Genomic DNA, 25035 nt, shown 5'->3' with positions numbered 1-25035 from the left:
TTCTATCAAATCTTTAAAATATCAATTATTGCAGTTTGTGCGTATTCAAATCATAAAAAAGCTCTTCTGAATGTTATCTTTGCTTCAATATTTTCGTATTGCCCTGTCGTTGGGAGTTGGCTTTTGATGGCCATGCTGCTGTTCCTAATGCACTTTATACATGTCATTACCGGTAAAAAAAGAAAGTTCGAACTGGTGGCATTTCTGTGAACTGTGTCCGGCACATTTATTCTTACATTTATATATATTCTTGTAGAATATTTCAAACTCATGATTTATATATAAAATTAATAATGAATCCTGAAATAACAAACTACAAAAACTTGATGGAACACCTTTGCAGCTAAGGATAAGCTGGAATAAAAAAAATAGTGAAAATTTTCGGCACTTATCTCCTGTCTTGTCATATCATGCTCACTACATCCTCAATAAAATTACTTTTGATCAAACTACACAAATACAGTAACCATTGTAGCAAAAGACCTTATACATATGACATAACAATCTCACAGCGCCCTCCCTCAGAGGATATAGGAATATGTGTAAATGTAGTTGTCAGAGAGGCACCAGTAGATCACCAACACTTGCAAGGCAATAACTTGAGCCTCGAAAGGCCATCGCACACCTTACTATTGGTCTGCGACCCGATTTTGGAATAAAACATATTAGAATTTGATGCTAATACAGTATTGAGACACGAGATATCTTACTGTGTAATGTTCTAAATCACTGTACGAATACCTGTATTAAAATATGTGACTATATTAAAATCCTTATTAGAATACTGTATAAAGCGAATTCAATATCGAGTCGTAATGACGTCATAGCAATCGTACGATTGGCTACGATTTATTTCTAATTCGGCCTTTAATAGAGGCTTGCAATCCAAAATTGTTATTTTAGTATTCTTTCAGCTTTTGATCCTGTAATAAAAAGATACTTTCATTAACATTTTCAGAAAATGAGCAAAATGCGATTGTTACAAAATCGGATCGTGGACCAGTCGCAAGGTGTGCGGTCGCCGTTAAGATGACCGTATAACGACATCAATGCATAAGGTCTGTTGTTTGCAATAAGTTTTCTTGGACTAAATGGGTAAGGAAGGGGGTGCTTGAGGGTGCTCAAAACCACCCTCCCTCCCTCCATCATGAAATATGATGGGGTTACAATGAGGTGCAACTAGTTAAGTACATATTAAACTTGTTTGGAATAGGCTTGAGTTGATTGACAAGTATCCTAATCTGCTTGTTTACTAAGAGAAATAATTCTATCCTCTCCTTGTCATCTCAAGTTTAATACTTTATTCATAAATAATAAATAATAATAATAGGCATTTATATAGCCCCATCTATCTAGAAATATTCTTTTCAGCGAGTTTTTATTATTATTATTACCCCAGCTTTAGCTCGAGCTGCCTTTCAGCGCTCATGCATTCAAGGAATAAATCCTGCCAGGTACCAATTCACCTCACCTAGGTTGAGTGCAGCACAATGTGGATAAATTTCTTGCTGAAGGAAATTACGCCATGGCTGGGATTCAAACCCACGACCCTCTATTTCAAAGTCAGAAGACTAATCCAATGGGCCACAACGCACCATTCATTAAAATGCAATGTAAAATTTAATAAAACAATTTGATCAAAAGAAAAAAAAGGCAAAAGGTACAATGGAATATCATTGACATAATGGGTAAACATGTATACTCAAGGAATGGTAATGAAAGAGGCAATTGAAATGGGAAAGAAAAATAATGAATAGTAAGATAAGTATCACCCCTAAATGCAATAGCCAAATCAATCTCAGATTCAAACAAATTCAGAGTGCAAATTTTCCATTCAATTAGACTAAATGTTAGGGCAACAAGTAAGATAAATAAATAATTTAAGTCCAATTCAAATTCTAAGTGAACAGTTCCCAGGGGAGCATTTCATCAATATTTTTGTATGATAAGTTGTCAGATCTGACAACTTTCCCTGATTTTGATTGGCTGAGAAGCACAGCTACTATATGGTAGACGTCAGATAAAATGTCCGACAAGTCCTTTCATGAAATGATCCCCTGGTTTACAAAAAGGAAAAAATCAATATACCTATCCTACAGAGAATCAAATTATGATGGTAAATCCACTTATGCCCAATAAAAGAAAATCTCTACAATTTTGCCAATTACTGTATTACTTAGTTATAATTATTCCATGAGGATTTGCCCATAATTTATGCCCTGACAAATAACTGGACGATACAATACCCAATGGTTATAAATTCACAACAAATTTCTATGTCATATTATTTGCATAGGAGTGATTGGAATAACCACTGTCATTAGCATGTGCAGCTAGTTTGTAAGATATTTTGTCCCTCAATGGGGGGGGGGGGGGGGGGAGGGGCACTGAGATGACCCACTCACATTGGCTGCTGTACAAACTTCAAAATTCAAGGGGGTGGGGGTACAAGCTCCCTCCATAGTAAAAGACTATAGCAAGATTTGCAACAGTATCAAGGGCTCAATCAGCCTCCAGTCTTTTTAGGGTAAAAAATTAATAAATAAGGGACACTAAAACTTATCTGTAAAACATTGTATTAAAACCAATAATGTTTTGTTTGTAAGTTTTTCTTCCTTTTGGGGATATCTAATTATTGGTTGCATAAAAACTCAGTGAAAATACACATTCCCATTCAAATACACTGGAAGGCAAAGGCGGTGGGAATTATAAACAAAAAAAGATGACAACTAAGAGAATGACACATAGTGCACCACAATATCAAAGCCAAGGGTATATTACTAATCACATGCACATTCATATTTGCTCTGACAAGACTGAAACTATTAATTAATATCTGAAATATTTGAATTCATTCCAATTAACCGGATTCTAATGATAAATGTTGCATGAAAAATTCCATTCAACAACATTACCATTCACTTTTGAATATTTTGCACTGTGAACAACGAATGTATAGGAAATAAACAAAGCTATCAAAATGGAAATGTGAAGATAGGCACCACTTGTGATAATGCATAAACAAATGAATGAAACCAACATGTAATTTCTTGAATGTGAAGTGCTTGTCTGAAATATTGAAATATTTCGTGCATACACATTTTCCTCATTCTCGGTCTTAAAAAAGAGTTGAGTTTAATTTAATAAAGAGTTGTGATTGAGTCAAATTAATCTACACACTGGCAAGTTAACGATACCATAATTCATCTAGAACTCACTGTCCTTTGTGAACAAAAGGAGCATTCTGATTGAATTTGACTTATGCATTCTAGAAAATGAGTTATGTTATGGCTGGCTTTCCATATTTGAGATCTCTTTTGATCAGGTGGGGCCCAGGTTTCACAATACATAGCAAGAAAATAATCTAATCGGATTGCTGTAAAAAGCATAGTTATCTGAACATGGTAAAACTGACAGAATAGAATTGAGAATACCCAATCACACTAAATTAACCTGACCAGAAAAATGACAAAACTGAAGAAAAACAAGCATCACAAGAGAGTGAGATTTTGAAGAATTATGGACTATAAATCTGAAAAAAATTAAATGTTCCAAATTGCAATCCAATCACAAATTGGCAATAATGTGATGCATACTGAAATATTCTCTGCATATAATCTCAGTCAGTATGTTCTTTCCCCTTCTTCTCATCTTCATATGAAACTCCATACTCATTGGCTCGAGACTTATCAACTGGGTACAACCTGTGTCATGAAATAATGATAATAACAAATATGTTTGGTACGACTGTAATCAATAATCATGTCTACATTCTGTTTGTGATAGAAAGAAAGCACAACAATGATAATGATGATAGCATCATCATCATCACCATAATAAAAAAATAATGATAACATTGCAAATCTGAAAGAAAAAAGCAGTATAACTGTTATTGATATCCATCATGTGTGAATCTCCTCAAACAAAATGGCTTTTATAGAAAAGAGCCTGAGTGAATATACAATTTGTTAAGAATTCATCAACGATATTGATAGATTTATCATTCTTATAGCAAGAAAAATGTCTTGTTTTTCAGCATAAAGGAAAACTGGTGCATTTGCAAAGTACAAATGGAACCTTGGTAATCCATTTTGACTTTGATTATTCCCATCAATGAAAGATAATTTCTTTAACATTTTCTAACAAGGGTAAAGATAAATGTAATAATAGTAATGTTAGTATTATAGTCATCTTTGGTCCACCTCTGTAAAATTACCCCAAAATGCAAACGCAAAACTTCACATTCAGTAACTGTAAGAGATAACAAGAAAGAATGTTGAAATAAATAAAATACCACACTCACCATCTTTGATAGAGGTAAATAACAAATACAAAATCGTCACGGAAACATGCAACACGGTGGGCTGTCGGCATGGTGATAATGAATGCAAATACATCATCTATGAAAGTGTTGAATGCCTGTGAAAAATAGATATTGGAAAAAAATAGGAGAAAGGTATTGATAAGTGTTACAATCATATTCCTTATGAAACTCTTCACTTTTTTAATATTATCAGTGAATTTTTTCCATCTGACTCCATCTGAACTTACGATATAATTGTCACCATCAACTTCATCATTATTATCACTATCTTCATAACCATCATCAACATCATCATCATCATCACCATCATCATCACCAATATCATCATCATCATCTTCATCACCATTATCATCATCATCATCATCACCAATATCATCTTAATCATCATCATCATCACCATGATCATCATCATCATCACCATCACAGTACACATGAACTTTAACTTCACAACCACCACCATCATCGTCATCCTCCTCCCCCTCATCATCACTGATGATGTTTTATAAGTGAGGTGAGGACTTACCTTATACATAAATGCTCTCCAGGGCAGATGTGCAACTGACTTCAACTGTAATAAAACAATCATTTAATTATAAAGTATTTATTTTTAGTACATAATGTGGCAGTATTTTGAATTGCATATTCTCAAAGAGAATGGACATTATCATAACATACGTTTATTTACTGTTGTATGAATGTTTATTTACCGAGGTATGGATGTAAAAGTGATGAAATATAATTCCACATGTGATGAGTAAAAGGGGTTTGCCTATAAACTATCTTTTTTGACCGAATAAAAGCAAATAGTCGAAAGGCATTTTCAATATTCTTATAAACAATGATAATATAAATATATCTTTTTGCAATATTAATCTCACATATGAATCCTATTTTAAACATATAATTACCTTATAATTGACAAAGAGCTGAGGTAACATGAACAAGAATCCAAATGCATAGACTCCATTCACCAGACTGTTAATAAGCCATGAATACCAGCTGAAAAAAAATAATAGGCAACAGATCAAGTATTCTCAATATCATATCATAGTTAAAAAAATCATTGTTAAAAAATGCTCTTTTATCAATGTGACTCTTTGTTTGATCATTTGAAGAAAAAAATGTTAATTTCTTTGATTGTAATCCTTTACATTTGGATATGGGATCAATAAAATAAACCTGAAACTTGGGGGAGGGGGAGCTCTCATTGAGTTTGAGGACAAATGAATATTCCTTTAATATCAAACATTATAACAATTTTTTTTCTATTGATGATCTTACCTTTTATGAGGGACGTATACAAGTGAGTAGATAGCTCCTAACACACATAGAGGATAGAGTAGATATGAGAGGTACTTCATAGCAGTGGTATCAAACTCGGCTGTTGCTTTCTCAGAGTCTGTAGCTGTACCAAACGTGAATCTAGGTCTCCAACCTTCGAAGATTATACTGACTTTAAAGGCTTTCTTCACTTTCCAAACCTAAAAATGGCAATAACAACAAAATGTGCAATGATCATCAAATCACTGAATGCAACATAAATTTGAAATACAATTCTTGCACAATTAATGCTCAATCTTCTTCATCCATTCTTACTTCACTTCACCAAGTGTCAAGCCATGACAATTTAAAGGAAAATGAAACCTTTGGAACAAGAAAGCTTGTGTGGAAACAGAAAAATCAAAGAAACAGATCAACAAAAGTTTGAGAAAAATCGGACAAAATAATGAGAAAGTTATGAGCATTTTAATATTGCGATCACTAATGCTATGAGGATCCTCCCATTGGCTATGCGACAAAATGTGTGATGTCACTTGTGAACAACTCTCCCCATTACTTTAGTATATATTTCACTTAAACTGCCTTTTTTATCACATCTATCAGTAGATCATGTATTCTTTCTATAGGAGGGCATAAAATACAGATTTTTAAAAATTACATTAGGATAAAGCATTTGTATCACCATAAGAAAGCAAAAAGAGACATTTTGGGGGTATTTTATAGTCCATCAAAGGGAAAGATGTTCACATGTGACATCACACATCTTTGTAGCATTGCCAATGGACTCGTACCAAATTGAATATAAACATTAAAAGATATTCCTTGTATCTTACACATAACACAGGATTTGTATATTGCATACTGTGCAAAAATTATAAACAAATTAACCAGCATAAATGTGCGCTCTTGAATTTTGTATCCAGTGAACGTCGTTTTGTTGATAGTCATTGTCATTTTAAACATACAATTGCAAAGAATTTTTTATCTTTATCCAAAAAACAGGATTACATTCTAACATAAGGTGAACAGAAGTTTATTCTGGTTCACAGAACATTCAAGACATGTTATTAGCTTATTTCCAACGACATAAATTAAATTTAAAATGCCATAGTAAATGCATGAGCAAGATATCGGATAGAGCTCAGGTTCAAGCGTTGTCTTTTGCTTCCTTTAAATTTCACTTTTACCAATGGGGCACAATTAGGGTTCATGTGCAAGTCTGCTCAGTATTTTCCTCATGCCAATAAGGTGAGTTATCTGCATAAAATAATTCATGAACATCATTATTTAATTTGAAAAAAAATCCCAACTCTTGGTCCGCTGTGAATGAGGGGTGGATTAGAAAAGTTTTTTTTAAACACAATTAATGCTCATTAATTAAGGCTGCTACCTGCAGTGAAGGGTAGTGTGAACTATAATAATACTACTACCAGAGAGGCAAAGTAGGTCATCTTACCTCAATAATGGCTCCAATACCACAGGGTATCAAGACTAAGAGACTGGTATTCTCATTTTGTAAGTAGAGAAAGACAATGATCTGACTGACACATCGCCATGTAACTGGGGATTACACACAAAAACAAAAAAACAATTATTGGTACAGTATAGTGTGCATAAATCAAATAATTGCCAAAGTCAAAGTATTTTTTCAGACCAGAATTAGGAAAACATGTGTTATTTGCATCTTCAAAGTCAAACTTTGCATAGGTCAAATAGATTTCTGTGGTTTCAAGATATTTGACATATGCAGATTGTATTGTATAGGTAAAATAAAGTTATGGTTTTTATTTTTCATATTCATGGTTGATCAATAAAACAAATTGATTATCATGGTCATACTGAACAAGTATTTTCCTTCTCTTATCAAAAGAAAGGCACATGCTTTAATCGTAAAAAGATGTTAATACAATAAATTTTCAATATTTCTGTACTTTAATAACAATAGTTCAATATGTTCTGTAAATACTGTATAGGAAGTATAAACCAAGCCTTTTGAAATTCTTACCTGTTCTTATAGAAAGGCCAACCATACTATTTCTTGCCCTCCAGTAAGAAATGTCATTCTTAAAGGCTAAGAAATCAAACAGGATCTGAAAAGATAAACAAATGAGTGGGAGAAATTAATAAAGGTAATATCCAATCAATAATTTATCTCGTGAAATACACGATGACAAGGAAAATGAAAATTTGGATTTAAAAAATTATAACTCGGTACTTGCGCTAAATAGTTTTTACACAATTATATGCAATTTATATTGTAAATACATCCAGTAAATCATCATCATCATCATCATATTGGAAACACTGCTAGAAAACTGTGTTATTACACTCATCAGTGTACTGTACTTGGTACAAATTTCTTTGTCGGTAAATAAAGAGATATGTAGGATACTCACATGAAAGAAGGATACAAATATTGTTGCCATTAGAAGTATGAGATTTGTGTCTGTGAATATTGACTTAACCTCCTCTGTATCCTTTTCTGTAAAACCTAAATGATAATTTTCAAAAGAGAGAGGAGTGTATAATAAAGAAACCAGCTGCCATAAAAAAACATGCAGAGACAGAGAAGAAAAGAAGAGGGGAATAACAGAAAGACAAAGAGCAACAGGTATAATTACAGAGCTATATCATGGGACAAAAACAGAGAGAAGACATGGACACATGCAAAGAGAGAGAGAGAGAGAGGGGGGGGGAGAGAGAGTAGAAGTCTAGAAGAAACTATCAAAGAAACAGGAAAAGGATGGAGTACGAAATATCATCAGACATAAAAAAGGATAGCGTTAAAAAATCTGACAGAATTTCAAATACATAAAAAAAGAAACACATGTAGATTGATGAAAACAGATAAACAAACAAGAGGGATAAATGCACAGATAACAACATAAGAAATAAATGATTACTCACCTAACTGATACATGGTACTCATTCCTTCTTCTAGACTGCCAAATAATCTAAGCTGTCCAATAGATATTGGGCTGTATTCTATGGTCAATGACATTTCTTTACAAGTAGAATTGATGGGCTGGGTAAACAAAGTATGTCAAATTTTTCGAGGAATGATTATCTTATCAATTATGAATGTCATTGGCAAGTATAAATGTTAGAAAAGATGTGACATGATTATTAATAATATCTATTTCGATAAACAAGGATGGCTTGCAGTTCTGGCAAAATGAATATATTATATTTACATTTTCTTTTGAAGGATGACAAAGTGGGACATGATTGAAGTTCGATAAGCCCTTGTGGCTTTTGGTGTTTCCACCGTATTCAACTTGTTACACGTAGTTTTTGCATGTACTACAACTTTCTCTCTTTTCCATTTTTAAAAAATATTTTTTTTTATTAATGTGACATATATTCATGTTTGTGATTTGATGTTTGTTTGTTTTTAATTTGAAAATGGAAATAAATGAAATGAAAAAAATGAGGAATCTAAAATGCAAGTTTATTACTAAGTATGCTATTCCATATGGTAAAAGAAATCTTCTATATGACTGAGTGATATTCAATTTAAAAACTTAGAAGTTTTTCAATTGTATTTATAATCTATGACTGAAAAGACATGACAGTCTGTGAGTGGTTATCATATCTTTCAAAATGACTCAAATTATCATAATATCTAACAGTCAATATATTTACCTGCAGATCTTTAATCTTTTCAGCCATCTTATGTAAGTACAAAACAGGAAGATAATCACCTTTAGGTGTCAATCTGAAAATCAAACAAAGAACCAAATGCATATTTTAATAATATGAATATACTGGCTTAATTTCATTGCCTGTAGCACACTGAAAGAGAGAAGGGCAGGAAAATAAAGCAAACATAAACATTAGAACAAGAAAAATAAACATACATAAATATATTTGAAAGGATTTTAAAGGATGGTATAATGCTAATAAAATGTCCCAGGTGTTTATGTCATTTCCTGAATTCAAACAGGAAGCTTGATGATAATATCATTACTGATTTACCTATATTGAGGATTCAATTATCAAATGAAGTAATCCTGCTTAACAAATTGACATACCTGATATATCTGTAGATATCTGCAGGAATCTGCATTCTATGGAAAACAAATGGTTCCTCTAATACCCTGAGCTCCATTCTAGGCTTCCAATGTGCTATAGGTATGACAGATTGTTCCAAAGAATCATTCTGAAATAAAAACATTATTTTGAATACATTATTACACACTGCATGATCTCCATGCCTTCTCTCATCTCCATCTTACTCATCCTTTTCTCATTTTTTCTCCCTCAACCTTAAAAAAAAAGAAACAAAAACAACACTTGTGTCCCAAAAAGTGTTGCACATGAAAAATCCATGATTTTCATATTGTTCATGAAATGTCTTCAAGTTCCTGATAGACTATCAAAATACCGTATCCAGGCATACTGGTCCTAATTCACAAAGGTGGTTTTTAAAACCCAGGGTTTAGCGCGTATCGGGCGCGTGTATAAAAATAGTCCAATGCCGATGCGCGCTTTTGTCACAGTGCGCCAAATTGACGCCTGTTACATGGTTAGATACGCTATTTTATTCAAGAGTCCACTGTTTTGAGTAATGAGTCCACTCTTCAAACAGTGGACTCATAAATAAAATAGCGTACTTAACCATGGCAACAGGCATCAATTTCACACAATGTGACAAAAACGTGCATCAGCATTGGACCTTTTTTATTATATGTGGTCAATAAGCGTAATTTATACAGGAAATCTGCATAAAAACCATGAGATCAACAGATGGTTTTAAAAACGACTTTTGTGTATTCGGGCCCTTGTCCCTCGATCTGCTGTCCCTTATTAATAACAGAAAATAAGTCTCCTTCCCAGTATGCAGCAATTTATCTAAAGAATATAACCCTAGACTGACCTGAGGCTTGCTGTCACCAAGTAGATTAAATGCTTCCATCTTAGGCGGATAATATTTGGTGAGAGATGAGGTTTGATATGAGGCCATGCTTGCATCTAATCTTGCTGTACTTGAAACCTGAAGGTACACATGGATATACAGAGTGCCATTCTTCCGAGTCCTTGCTGGCAGGGAGACATTCACTGTCCTGGTTATATTAAAGGTAAAATAGAAAATCCAAGAAAAAAAGAAATGGAAAATATATGGGGATGGAAAAGAGACACAAGGGCAAAGAAAATATGACCAAAAAAAAACTGAAACTAAAAAGTAGAAAAAGATGAACTTAAAGGGGAATGTAACCTTTGGAACAGGTGGGCTTGTGTGGAAAGAGAAAAATCAAAGGATAAGATCAAAGAAAGTTTGAGAAAAATCAGACAAATAATGACAAAGTTATGAGCATTTGAATATTGCGATCACTAATGCTATAGAGATCCTCCCATTGGCAATAATGATCTCAACTTCAAATGCTCATAACTTTCTTATTATTTATTCAATTTTTCTCAAACTTTTGTTGATCTGTTTCTTTGATTTTTCTGTTTTCACACAAGCTATCTTGTTTCAAAGGTTTCATTTTCCTTTAAGGCAGGAGTACGAGTCACTATATCTACTCTTCAATTCTTTCTCTTTATTATTATTATTCATATTTTTGTTTATTTTGATCTTTTGATAAATCAATAAACACACTTAAAGAGACAATCAGAATGAGAATGATGGGAAGAGAAAAGAGTGGAAAGGCATCGACGACGGGAAGGGGGTCATTAGGAGAGAAAGAGAAATGTATTGACAGCGCATCAAGCACATTTAGGCATTTCAATCTCCCCCCCTTGATTACATAAAAAACAGTTATTAAAAAAGTATAAGACAATTGCATTTTTTTATTCAATAATTTTGAATGGATACCCACCATGTCTGCTCTTCTGATATATTGAATTCTTTAACATGTAAAATTTCTGTGAGCTGACTTTCTTGAGGATGCTTTAACTTGCTCTGTGATGAATATAATCTCAGCTATGAAAGAAAGAAAGAAAGAAATTCAAAAGTAAAAACAGGAGCTGTGGTTTATTCACAAAATAATAAACTTAATATGAAAAACCATGATTTTAATATTCTCATATAAATCATTTTGAGGTATCTGCCTGTAAAATAAAACAAGAAATAATGTTCAACTCCTTGGTATCAATTGATTTCCAGCATAAACTGATTGCATTATGAAATTGCTGCTATTTCAACTTGATCTTTCTTACAAGTTTGAATGTTTGCACCTAAGAGGAAAAAATCCAACCTTCTAATTTATTTTGTCAATCTTTTGAATTGAAAAGTCATAAAGAAATATGTTCAAAATGTATTTATAAATAATCTATTATTAAGTGCTAGTTGTGCAAAACTGCAAACTGTTCATTTTTTTCAAGGTTCAATTTGAGGACTCAACTTCTAGTATAACACAGATTTATAATGTTTAGCAAATTAGTGATCATGGAAGGAGACAGAAGAGGGGGGGAGACATACATTGGGATAATTTTTTATATAATTTGTTTGTAGTCTTCTTACCTGCAAAGGCATATTTCCTTGATTTACTCGGTGTCTTACAAGGCACTTATTGGCATCCTTGATGATATTGCATTGAGGTGGGTTGAAGAGATAATACATGGTGTAAACCATATTGCACAGATATCCCAATACAAGAAGGATGACTACATTGTTGACAAATGAACCGAGGGTTGGCATGGTGATGGAAGGTGACTTGTTGATTTCGCTGTCAGAATTTTTTTTTCATAAGTTGAGAAAAATATGGATTACTAAAAAAAATAGAGTCAAATCAAATTGCAGAAAATTGTTTTCATCTTAAAATTCTCGATCAGAATTGAATGAGAATTTAGTTGTCACTGGAAGATTCACTCCTTGCAGTAATCACATGCAATATAAGCACTTTTTTTTCAAGAGAAGCAGCAAAGAGGGCAACACAGAGTAATCAATAGGTTCAACACATATAATTTTGCTGCCCAGGGCAACATCGTCAATGAAGAAACTCTTCTCAATTGAAATCAGTTTACATGACCATGCTGAGAAAATAGCATTAAATAACAAAGAGTGTCGCTAAGGCGAGCACATAATACGCCCCCCCCCCTGTAACGCGGAAAATGGAGTTATTGGTCAAGCAAGAAAAGTGGAAGGTGGCGACTTCATCTTTGATCTTCTGACCTCAAAATCAATAGGCTTCCTGGGATCCATACTAGTATCATACACACCAAATTATATGAGCCTAGATTAAGTTAAACTGAAGTTATCACATTTACAAGGAATGCAGAAGGGCAAGATGAAAACATGTCACTGTGACGTTGACCTGTGACCTCAACATCAATAGGCTTCCTGGGATTCATGCTAGTATCATACACACCTAATTATATGAGCCTAGGTTAACTTAAACTGAAGTTATCGCGTTTACAAGGAAAAGTTAACGGACGGACACCGAGCGCGATACCATAATACGTCCCGTAGAATGGGCATATAATAAAAATCATTCGTATCAATTTCAGGCTCACTTGGGTCCAACTCCGCCAAGATTAATTTGAAACCTTCTTAAAGGTCAAGTCCACCCCAGGAAAATGCTGACTTGAATAAATAGAGAAAAATCAAACTAGCATAGTGCTGAAAATTTCATCAAAATTGGATGTAAAATAAGAAAGTTATGACATTTTAAAGTTTCGCTTATTTTTCACAAAACAGTGATATGCACAACTAGGTGAGTCAGTCGATGATTTCCATCACTCACTATTTCTTTTGTTTTTTATTGTTTGAATTATACAATATTTCATTTTTTATAGATTTGACAATAAGGACCAATTGACTGAACCATATAGTATTAAACAATGCTAATTCCACATGTTCAGGGAGGAATCAATTGTTGTATCACTCGACAATGAGGAGAAAATTAGAATATTTCATATCTCATATAATAAAATACAAAAGAAATAGTGAGTGGATGACGTCATCAGTCTCCTCATTTGCATACAGACCAGGATGTGCATATAACTGTTTTGTGAAATTAAGCGAAACTTTCAAATGTCATAACTTTCTTATTTTACATCCGATTTTGATGAAATTTTCAGTGTTATGCTTGTTGGATTTTTCTATTTTTATTCAAATCAACTTTCTGTTGGGGTGGACTTGTCCTTAAAGTAACTGAATTCATGAGTGGAAAATGCATCACTAATCACGCACACACATTGTGCTTCTTTTGTTAGAGACAAGAAGGAAATAGAATAAAAATTATGACAGGATTAATACTTTAATATCCACATAACATAAACTTTGCTTACATTAAAGGTCAAGTCCACCTCAGAAAAATGTTGATTTGAATTGATAGAGAAAAATCAGACAAGCATAATGCTGAAAATTTCATCAAAATCGGATGTAAAATAAGAAAGTCATGACATTTTAAAATTTCGCTTATTTTTCACAAAATGGTTACATTGGCAAAAAGAAGCTGCTGAAAACTGCTTATCTAATAAAAGAGAGCCAATGGAGTAAATTAGAAAGTCAAAAAGGGGCCTAAGCTTTCGATCCTAGCAGAATCTTCGTCGGAGGCAAAATCATTTTGCCTCCAACGAAGATTCTGCTAGGATTCTGCTAGGATCGAAAGCTTAGGCCCCTTTTTGACTTTATAAAATGGTTACATGCACAATTTAGTCACATACAATTGAGAGAATCGATGATGTCACTCACTCACTCACTATTTCTTTTGTTTTTTATTGTTTGAATTATACAATATTTCAATTTTTACAGATTTGACAAGAAGGACCAACTTGACTGAACCATAAAATGGTAATTCCACATGTCCAGGGAGAAATAAAAGTTTGTTCCACAGGACAATGCAGAGAAAATTAGAATATTTCATATATTGAAATACAAAAGAAATAGTGAGTGAGTGATGTCATCCATTTCCTCATTTGCATACCAACCGGTATGTGCATATAACTGTTTTGTGAAATTGAGCAAAACTTAAAAATATCATAACTTTCTTATTTTACATCCGATTTTGATGAAATTTTCAGCGTTATGCTAGTTGGATTTTCTCTTTTTATTCAAATCAACTTTTTGTTGGGGTGGACTTGTCCTTTAATGATATTTTTAGTATGACCATAGAACTGGTTGACCAACAAGCATGCTGTTTGTTTCGGGGTGAGGGAGTGTTTGATCTGTGTGTTTGTGAGATGACCCGAGAACCGTTAGATCGACTCTGCAAGATTGGTGTCTTTCATATTATTTTATTTCAAACATATAATATACATTGTCATCTGCAAATAACATTGTTATAGATATTTTGGGAGAAATTCTAAATAAATCTCTTGCCCTATGTCAATTTGTAATCATGTAAAATGCAAATTATCTTTGCTCTGTCAGCTCAGCTTGTGTAATGCTTGCTTGCTCCACGGTGTCTACTGCCATTGGTAGTGCATGACCCCACAGAGCTAAAAAAAAAGCCTTGATTTTCCTGCCTTCAAATTTTCATGCATGGATGTTTCATGTTTGATTGAAGAAAAACTGTCAAACCATTTTCAAAATAATCAATATGACTCTGCTTCTGATAAAGTACAGTCCACCGACTGGTGTATTGTCGTTGACTAAGAATAAAGATAGATCTATAGTATACTTCAATGACTCAAGCTTGAAAACAATGATAGAGCCGTCATTCACAATCAATGTTTAACAATGACAGTTGTTGGTGGTTTCATTACCAACAGCACATTTTGTATGGTAGGGGGGTCCTAAAGCTACGCACCACCAGAAGCGTACCGTGACTCGGAGGAGACAAAGCATTGGGGGGGCAAAGCATTGTTCACATACAATGCACTGCCCCCCCCAATGCTTTGTCTCCTGCGGTTCACGGTACGCTACTGCGCACCACTCATCGGGCTAGACCAAAAGCTTCGGTCTCTGTTATGTTGGTTGTTCAGCTGAACTCCGTTGGCTTCACTCACCAAATACAGAGACCGAAGTTCTAGCGCGATCTGTACAGGGGACTCAATGGCCATATGTTTATGTACTTAAGATCGGATAAAACGGCCCAGGACCAAAATCCAGTTAAAACCAATTAGGGCAAAACCAATTGAAACCAGTTGGCCAACTGGTTTCAATAGGGAAATTGGAACAACTGGTTCCAATTGAAAACCAGTTGCCAATTGGTTCCAGTTAAAAACCAATTGGTTCCAATTGAAAACCAGTTGCCAATTGGTTCCAGTTAAAACCAATTGGGCAACTGGAACCAGTCGGCAATTGGTTCCAGTTGTTCCAATTTCCCTATTAAAACCAATTGAATCCAATTGGAGGCAACTGGTTTCAATTGGTTCCAGTTGAAACCAATTGGAGGCAACTGGTTTCAACTGGAACCAGTTGAAACCAATTGGTTTCCAACTGGATCCAATTGGAACTTCCAGTTGGAACGAACTTAATTAGTTACAAATTAATTAGCATTTGCACTAACTATTTCTCATGCCAACACAGAAGCAATGTTGTATGTCTATTAATACCAATGTAAAGGGCATTGATAAAATACAGACTTTCATATGTATATATTTTAATGGAAGATCTTCAAATAAATGTATTTTTATTTGATGTAATTTGGTAACAGTTAGTGGTGTACTAATTATCCTTTAATCTGTTTTAATTATAATCTATAACATTTATGAACATGGTTTTCACTGCTAAGTATTCTAAATACTTATCTTTAAAAAGTGTGGTACTTGAAATTGAAAAGAATTAAATAGATACATTGTTAATGATGATTAATCTCATAAAACATTAATCTGTGCACACTGGCAGATAATATGCAAATTAACTGGTTTCAATTGGATCCAGTTGGGTAACTGGAAAATTTCCAATTGAAAACCAATTGGAAATAATTTCCAGTTACCCAACTGGTTCCAATTAAAATTCATTTCCAGTTACCCATCTTTCCAGTTAGAAGTCATCTCCAGTTACCAAATTGGTACCAGTTAGGATTTCCAGTTACACAACTGAATGGTTCAAGTTAGGATTTCCAGTTACCCAACTGGTTCCAGTTAGAAATCATTTCCAGTTGGAAGTCATTTCCAGTTACCCAACTGGTTCCAGTTAGGATTTCCAGTTGCCCAACTGGTTCCAGTTGGGATTTCCAGTTACTCAACTGGTTCCAGTTAGAAATCATTTCCAATTGGAAGTCATTTTCAGTTACCCAACTGGTTCCAGTTAGGATTTCCAGTTGCCCAATTGGTTCCAGTTGGGATTTCCAGTTACTCAACTGGTTCCAGTTAGAAATCATTTCCAATTGGAAGTCATTTTCAGTTACCCAACTGGTTCCAGTTAGGATTTCCAGTTGCCCAACTGGTTCCAGTTGGGATTTCCAGTTACTCAACTGGTTCCAGTTAGAAATCATTTCCAATTGGAAGTCATTTCCAGTTACCCAACTGGTTCCAGTTAGGATTTCCAGTTGCCCAACTGGTTCCAGTTGGGATTTCCAGTTACTCAACTGGTTCCAGTTAGAAATCATTTCCAATTGGAAGTCATTTCCAGTTACCCAACTGGTTCCAGTTAGGATTTCCAGTTGCCCAACTGGTTTCAATTGGTTTCAACTGGAAATTGTTAAATTCCAGTTAAAACCAATTGAAACCAGTTAAAACCAATTGAAACCAATTGAAACCAGTTGGAAATCCAACTGGTTTCAATTGGATTTTGGTCCTGGGGGGGAAGTGAATTTGCGCGACAGCCGAGGTAAGTCACTATTTTTGTTCCTTTTAACTTGATTTTTCTCCGTTTTTTGGCAATTGATGCCAAGAGGGAATATTAATTTGCATTTTGGTCGCGTGAATTTTCAAAATTTTTACTCATTAAAGACAAAAATTGAAGAGCCCCGACGGGGGGATTTTGCATTGCAAGTCCCCTAATGGTGGCTGCACGCTAGCGAGCCGTCTGTGTATGAGGAGAAATTAAAAAAAAAAATAAAATGTTAAAAAACTCCTCAAAACAGACGGCTGCCAGCTGTCTATCATCGGGCATGCAGTTTTTAATGGCAAATGCGCACTCCACAGTAGCCTGGAGGCGTCTGGGGAGTGAAAGACTTATACTGTACGTATGGTCACTCCATACGTACAGTATAAGTCTTTCACTCCCCAGACGCCTCCAGGCTACTCCACAGTGCACTCTGTGTGTGGATCTGTGTCTGACTGCAGATAATGTACGAATTGACTCCTGAACTTTGACATGTTGAACACATATATTTTTTTATATTCTTGAAGCTAATGTTCTTATATAAACTTCCATAAACTAATAGTCAAATATGACTGGTCGCCATTAATTTCCAACAAACAACAACAATGAGTGACCTAATGATAATGATATCTGTCATTGTCATGCAACTGCCAGCACGAATACAAGCACGTGGGACACCGGTAGTAAGTACTAATAACTCAAAATTTGACCGAGGAAAAATAAGCAAAGAAAAAATAATTTCGATCAAAGTAAGAAATGTATGCATGCCCTAATGTTAGATCTATAGTACCTCAATGATTTTTTTTTTAATCCTGCCTTAAACATATTCAAATCATATTTACCCGGAACTTACCGCAAAGGAAAGGCAAAGCCAGCGTCAGATTTCGTGGGGACGTCGCGCTCGGGATGATGGGCATGAAGGGCCGGTCCGACGTCCCTGGCCTGGAAGGGCCTATAATTTAGTTTTTTTCTCTCTCTCTCTTTCTCTCATTCATTCACCTGAAATTATTTCAGAGGAAGTGGAAAAATATTAATATCGACATACTTGGTAACTTAATTGGCACATAAAAGTTAAATAGGTCCAGGTCCTATAGTGTCACAGTCAGAGAGAGGGAACTAATTCGTATGTGGGAAAAATCGTCATCTCTTATCTTACTTCATCATTGTAGCATATGGGATAGGCCCTATATTTTAGAAAGCCATCCCAAAATATGATAATATAGGATCCGCCATATAGCCTACACAAGTGTATTAAAAATTTACGTGCGTATCAATAAAAAGTCTACACTTTGAAATTGGGGATCATCCAGGATCATCATGTTATATCACTTGTGTCCTTGTGTTCTGATCTCGTTCAAACAACTGAGTATAATTTTTGACAGAATTACGCTTGAGAGAGAATTTTCCATCTTGTCAAAGCTCGCAATTAATTGGATGGTCCAGGCTGGAGATATCAATAAAGAGAGTAAAATTCACAAAGCAAAATGCTGAAAATTTGATCACAATCGGATAACAAAATAAACGAAGTTATTTCGGTGAAACAGTTCTAGGCATGTCTTTATAGGCTGATGATGTCATATCCCCACTTGTTCTTTATTATATGAAATTAGGTTTATTCAAAAGTTTTCTAGCAATTAAGAACTAAAACAGCTGGATTGGCAACTCAAGTGCATTATAGTTATTTATTGCCTCAACTTATTTCATCATGATGAAGACACACCATTTCCACATGTATGAAAAATAAGACTTTATATTGTATATTTGTACATAATATGACATTCATTTGATTTGCATTCTGTGAATTGGTTGTAAAATATGTTATGAAATTAAAAATGAATTTCAATTATAATCAAATAACATCAATCAATAGAATATCTTTACAAAAACTATTTTTATTGCAATCTCATTTATAGTGTACTTAATACTATACATATAACATTTAATTAATTTGCATTTTGTAATTTGGCTGTATAGGAAAAGTCATGAAATTAGAAATGAATTTCCATTATGACAAAGTAACTTAAATCAATCGAATGCCTTTACAATTAAGATTATATTTATTGCAATCTCATTCATATTGTACTATATCTACTTAATATTAAACAGCTCAATTCACTAACCGATCGATGCATTATTTAGTAGTTAATCGCAGTTATTGACATATTTGCAATAGTTTCTCACAAGTGGCGTAACAGGCGGGGGGCAGGGGGGCAAGCTGCCCCCCCCCCCCCCGTGGCGGATTTCAACGGGAAAATTAAAAAAAACGGGAAAAAGAAAAAAGGAGGGAGTAAGAAAGAGAAAGGGGAAGAAAAGGGGAAAAGGAAAGGAGAAAAAGGAAAGGGAAAAGCGAAAAGAAAACGAAGAAAAACCCCTTTTTTAATGGAAAAGGAAGGAAAGCGGGAAAAATGTACGAAAGAAGAACATTTGAGAAAGAACGAATTCCGAAATAGGCATGTGTAATGCAATGGCACGGTGGGAAATAAATTAAAAGATGACAAATTGGCAAACAATATCGGGAAACGAAGGTAGAATTTCAAAAGCTAAATTGGAAAAGAAAGAAAAGGGACAAGACAAAAAAATTAATAACACAACCGGGCTGCCGATGATTGAAATTAAAGAGCGAGAAGAAAGATGTACTGCATACAATATTGTGATATAAGCTTGCTAAATTTTATGCAAATAAGCTACCTTCGCCCCAGACCCCGGGCAGTAGTAGGGGCTCTTCATTATAACCTTCAAATGGCTCTATAACGCGCCCCCCGTTCAATCACGTTCAATCACTGGCATGCATACAGGCGCGCGGGGGGGGGGGGTCTTGGTTCCACACCCAAGAGGAAATAAAAGAAATAATAGGAGACAACGTATAATGAAATGAATGGAAAAAAATAAATTGTTATTTGTTAAATATAATGGGAAAATCTATCACAAAATTATAATTTAATATCAATAGGCAATTTTTTGTCCAGCTCGCTTTGCACGCTGGCGACTTTTTTACAAATTTTTCCCACATTGCTATGTTTTGCCCCCTCAAAATATTTTGTTCATAACGCAACTGGGTTGAATAAATGTGTTGTGTAAAAGCTATAATGTATATGCCCGCGATTTGATTAAAATAGCGGCAATCTGCGAAGTTTAAATGGCTTTGATATAAAAAAAAGTCGGGCTCCGCCCCGGACCCCAACCGCACAGCACTGCGTATGGAAGGGTTGGGCCATGGCCCCCAAAAGTTTTACAAACAAGAACAAAATAAAAGAGGAAAGAAAAGCAAAGGAAAAGTGTAAGATATGATTTTATTTACTGAATATTATGTCAAAAAATAGCTCAAAGTAAGATTCTCATGAAAATGTGATTTTTTTCTCGCTCGCTTCGCTCGCTCGGGACTTATATAAAGCAGCTGTTTAGCACATGTGCCACTGCGCCCCTCTTTTTTTTTATTCTACCCTTCACGCTATACTGTCGCATAAGAATCCTGTTCACAGTGGCGTACAGACCACAAAAAAAGGAATCTAAAGAGAGAATGAAATATATTATTTTCTGGATATCATGCCAAAATCTATCACAAACTTGGATTTTTGTATTAAAAAGGTCAACATTTTTACTCGCTCGCTTCGCTCACTCGCAACTTTTTTAAAAAGATAAATTCTGCCCAATACGCAATATCTGCATGGCCTTCTCAAAATAGTCGCCTCATTACACCATTACGCCTGTTAATACCATGATATATGACCGGGAATTGGCTCTTGCCCCCCCCCCCCTGGCTACCGACCCCTGTTACGCCGCTGCTCACTCATTAAAATTCATTTCTAGTTAATCTTATTTCATTATTGCCGCTATTCCACACTTTGTTATATACATTTGACTGCTTTTCAAAATCAATGTTTATATTATATATCAATTAACTTTCACTTTGATTCAGTTTCAATTCAATTCAATTCAGTTCAATTCAATTTCTGTTATTTCACAATTATCCAATTGCAATTGTTAATGCATCAATGATTATAGTTACCTTTGCAATTATTAATGAATTTACATTTTAATTATACTATTTTAATCATATTAGATATTTCTATTCAACAAAAACAATATTTGTGCTTAATAACTATTATTATTTTCAATGCTATGTATTCCATTTTTAATGTATTGATTCACTTTAATTTATATGTAAATGCATCACAATTTGGCTTGGCCGCCATGATGTATGATTTTTATCAAATAAATCATTTATTTATCTATCTATCTATTATGATTTCATGTAATAACATAAGAAAAAGGAAAGTGGGGATATGACATCATCAGCCCAACTTTTCATGACGATGTGCACTGTTTTCACAAAATAGTAATAAACTTTAAAATTCAATAACTTCGTTATCTGATTTTGATGAAATTTTCAGAATTTTGCTCTTTGAATTTTATTCTATTTATATAGATATACAGGGGCGGATCCAGCCTTCGCCGATAGGGGGGGGCGGATTTTTTTTTCAGCAATATTTTCCCCGATCGGCCGCTCGAAGATGATTTTTGAAAGGATTTTTGGTTCTTTGAAGGGGTAGTCCTAATAGTCACTTCTTAGCTTTATTCCGATGAATTAACATAAATATATAATACCATAATCCTTATTTATGTAATGCGAGCGCGAAGCGCGAGCTAAATTTTTTGTGGAAATATTATGTGTTTGTTCTAAAATCTTGAACATTCTGGGCAATGTTTGTTATCCTGAAAAAGATGTGAATGCAAATGAAAAATTACTACGAACGTGAAGCGCGAGCAGAAACGAACTGATGGAAAAGGTACTGCTTGCAGTTAGCCATGAAGACGCTACATGTTTTAAAAATCAAATAATGCGAGCGCGAAGCGCGAGCTGAACATTTTTGACAATTTTACCTAAGGAATGGAAATTCTAAGCACTTTTTGTAACTTAAACAGAATAGGTGCATAACCAAACAATAATGATGCAAGCGCGAAGAGCGAGCGGAAAAATTCGAGATTTAAACTTACTGAACGAGACACTGTATTCAGTTTTTGTAAATCATGAAAAGAATGAGTAAGTGGGGATCTTCCTTACATTAATAATGCGAGCGCAGAGCGCGAGCAGAATTTTTTATATACGTTTTGAACTGATCGAAAATGTACCTGTTAAGGAATGCTTGCACTTAGCCATGAAGACGTTACATATTTCAACAATCAAATAATGCGAGCGCGAAGCGCGAGCTGAAAATTTTTGACTTTTCTACATAAAGAATGTAAAATTTTAATCAATTTTTGTAATCGTGAACAGGACAGGTATATAATTAAACAATTGATGCGAGCGGAAAAAATAGAGATTTAGACCTAAAAACGGGACACTCTATTCATGTTTTGTAAAGCATGAAAAGAATGAGTAATAGGTGGTCTATCTACAACATGGGCGGAAATCCCAGGGTGGACTGGGGGACGTGTCACCTCTACTAAAAATAGTAGGGGGGACACAATATCAAATGTCCCCCTACTATTTTTGGTCTTTTATGATGGTAAGAAATACATCATTCTAAATCGAAATAAAACATGCATTTTGGGACGAGATGACCTTACTTTGGCGATGATAACCTTTTCGTTTGCTTGTCAAATTTTCCCGCCCCTTGTCCCCATAGGCAGATCCAGGGGGCCGAGGGGCCCGCCCTCCCCCCCCCCCCCTCCTCTTGGCGGAGCAAAAAAAAAGAAAAAAAAGGGAAAGAAAGAAGGAAAAAGGAGGGAAAAGAGAGGAGAAAAAGAAGAGGACGACGAGTGCATAAAATAAGATGAGGGGAAGACTTGGACAATAAAAAGAATCTTTCGTGCCACTATACAGTGCGTCCCACAAAAAACGAAACCGAGATTTATCATAACTTAATCACAAATACAATAGACAAATTACCTATACCATTGTAAAGCTTAGAATCTCTTCTTTCATCTGAAATTACTTAGATTATTTCACATTCATGCATGACTGAGCAAAAACAATTTGAAGAAGGGATACCAAAAAGTCTTTTGGCGGGCTGTATCTGGGTTTCAAAAAGAAAACCACATTTTTCTAAAGTGCAATATCTGTTCTTTAATTTGATACCTCAACTACAGAAAATGGTCAAGAAATAAAAAGTTCTGGTTATTTGAAATAAGGCTTGAATTTCAATAATTTCATAAAATTAAGAGGTTCTACAGGCTACCGTTCAAACTCACTTGACACCAGTGGCGTACAGTGGCGTACCTAGGATTTTCCACAGGGGGGGGCAAAACCGTCCGCCAAAAAATTTGACAAGCAAAAAAAAAAAAAAAAAAAAAAAAAAAAAGGTCTTCAAGCTCGTCAGGGGGGCATTGAAGGTCTTAAAGCTCGTCAGGGGGGGCAAAAAAGGTTTTTCAAGCCCGTCAGGGGGGGGGCTAAGATACGTTTTTGCCCCCCCTGCCCCCCCCCGTAGGTACGCTAGTGCTTGACACTCCGTTTTGTTGACGATCAGCCATGCATTAAGTCTTTTGTTAACCATGCGATTGCTTCTGTGGGAAACCGGTGAAAACACGTTTATTTAATGAAATTATGGAAATACAAGCATTGTTTCGAGGGAACATAACTTTTTTACTTCTTGACCATTTTTTGTGATCAAGGTATCAAATAAAAGAGCAGATATTGAACTTTCTAGGCATGTAATTTTCTTTTTGAAATTCAGATACCCCCGCCAAATTAGTTTTTGGTATCCTTTCTTCAAATTGTTTTTGCTCACTCATGCGTGAATGGGGAAAAATCTAAGTAATATCAGACGAAAGAGGAGATTCTAAGCTTTACATTGATAGGTCATTTGTCTATTGTATTTGTGATTAAGTTATGATAAATCATCGCTTAATCTCGGTTTCGTTTTTTTCTGGGACGCACTGTATAAAATTTTCGCTCACGCTTCGCGCTCGCATTGCCTGTTAGATGATTTACATATCTTGTTCAATATGGAGTTCGAATATCAAGTTTGGAAGTCAAAATACAAAACATATTTCACCTCGGAAATCGAACTTTCATTATTTTGTGTAATTTACAAATTAGTTTTTTAAAAGTGCTCTGTAAAAATGTCAGTTTTATGGTCTGAATGTTAACATTTGCTGCTTGCGCTGCGCGCTCTCACATTTTGATTTATCAGGTACCTATTATTTTCGTGTATTCCATAAAGTTTTCAAAATATCCCTTTTCAGGTCTGATTGTCAAGACGTATCAGCTAGCGCGCTGCACGTTCGCATTTTGATTGACGATTTATATAAATGTTTCAATATTGATTATACAACAAACTACTTAAAATTCCCTTTTCATGACAGTTTATCAAAAATTTTAGCTCGCGATTTGCGCTCGCATTAATGGTTAAAAATATATTAACTGATGCATCCTATTCATAATCACAAAAGTGAAATGTCCAGTTTTTATGCCATGATATCATCAGATTTCGCGCCCTCATTAGGCATTAATAAATATGATATTAATTTATAATTAAATTGTCCCTTTTGTTTCATCTCGCGCTTAGCAAGAGGAATAGGAAGATAGTCATCATTTTCATATGATGACATGTCGTAAGGATGTCCCGGTCCTATGTCAAAACTCAAAGTAAAAATAATATCAGCTCTTTTAAGTGTGATCCATATCCACCTTACAATTTTTCTACAAAGTGCTTGAAATATAAAGCTGAAATTGACTCTTTTTTCAGATCGGAATATCAAAGTTTCATGATTTTCATGATGAAAGTTGTATTTAGAATGCCTATATTCTAGGTCTAAATATAAAACA

The 25035-nt window shown here is 34.6% G+C and overlaps 1 protein-coding gene across 4 annotated transcripts; it reads right to left on the bottom strand.

The window, feature by feature from the left end:
• Positions 1–201: 201 nt before the first annotated feature.
• LOC129253945 (lipid scramblase CLPTM1L-like) lies at positions 202–18421 on the bottom strand. 4 transcript variants are annotated; one of them, XM_064095200.1, is made up of 16 exons: positions 18121–18169; positions 12072–12276; positions 11428–11531; positions 10485–10671; positions 9640–9767; positions 9251–9323; positions 8513–8630; positions 8002–8096; positions 7611–7695; positions 7062–7165; positions 5606–5805; positions 5233–5323; positions 4848–4892; positions 4304–4419; positions 3471–3704; positions 202–3268 (listed from the first exon to the last, which is right to left on the bottom strand). In XM_064095200.1, the coding sequence occupies exons 2-15, from the start codon at positions 12246–12248 to the stop codon at positions 3620–3622; spliced, it is 1608 nt and encodes a 535-aa protein (XP_063951270.1). In that variant the 5' UTR covers positions 12249–12276; positions 18121–18169; the 3' UTR covers positions 202–3268; positions 3471–3619. The 4 variants fall into 4 exon arrangements, with proteins under 4 accessions (XP_063951270.1, XP_063951269.1, XP_063951267.1 ...); XM_064095199.1 differs by having other exon boundaries at positions 18110–18163; XM_064095197.1 differs by having other exon boundaries at positions 202–3704; positions 18121–18421.
• Between the last annotated feature and the right edge of the window lie 6614 nt (positions 18422–25035).

Source organism: Lytechinus pictus, chromosome 2 (assembly GCF_037042905.1).
Source record: "Lytechinus pictus isolate F3 Inbred chromosome 2, Lp3.0, whole genome shotgun sequence".
NCBI classification, from domain to species: Eukaryota; Metazoa; Echinodermata; class Echinoidea; order Temnopleuroida; family Toxopneustidae; genus Lytechinus; species Lytechinus pictus.
The sequence above is the reverse complement of the archived record's forward strand: the minus strand, read 5'-3'. Positions and strand labels throughout refer to the sequence as shown.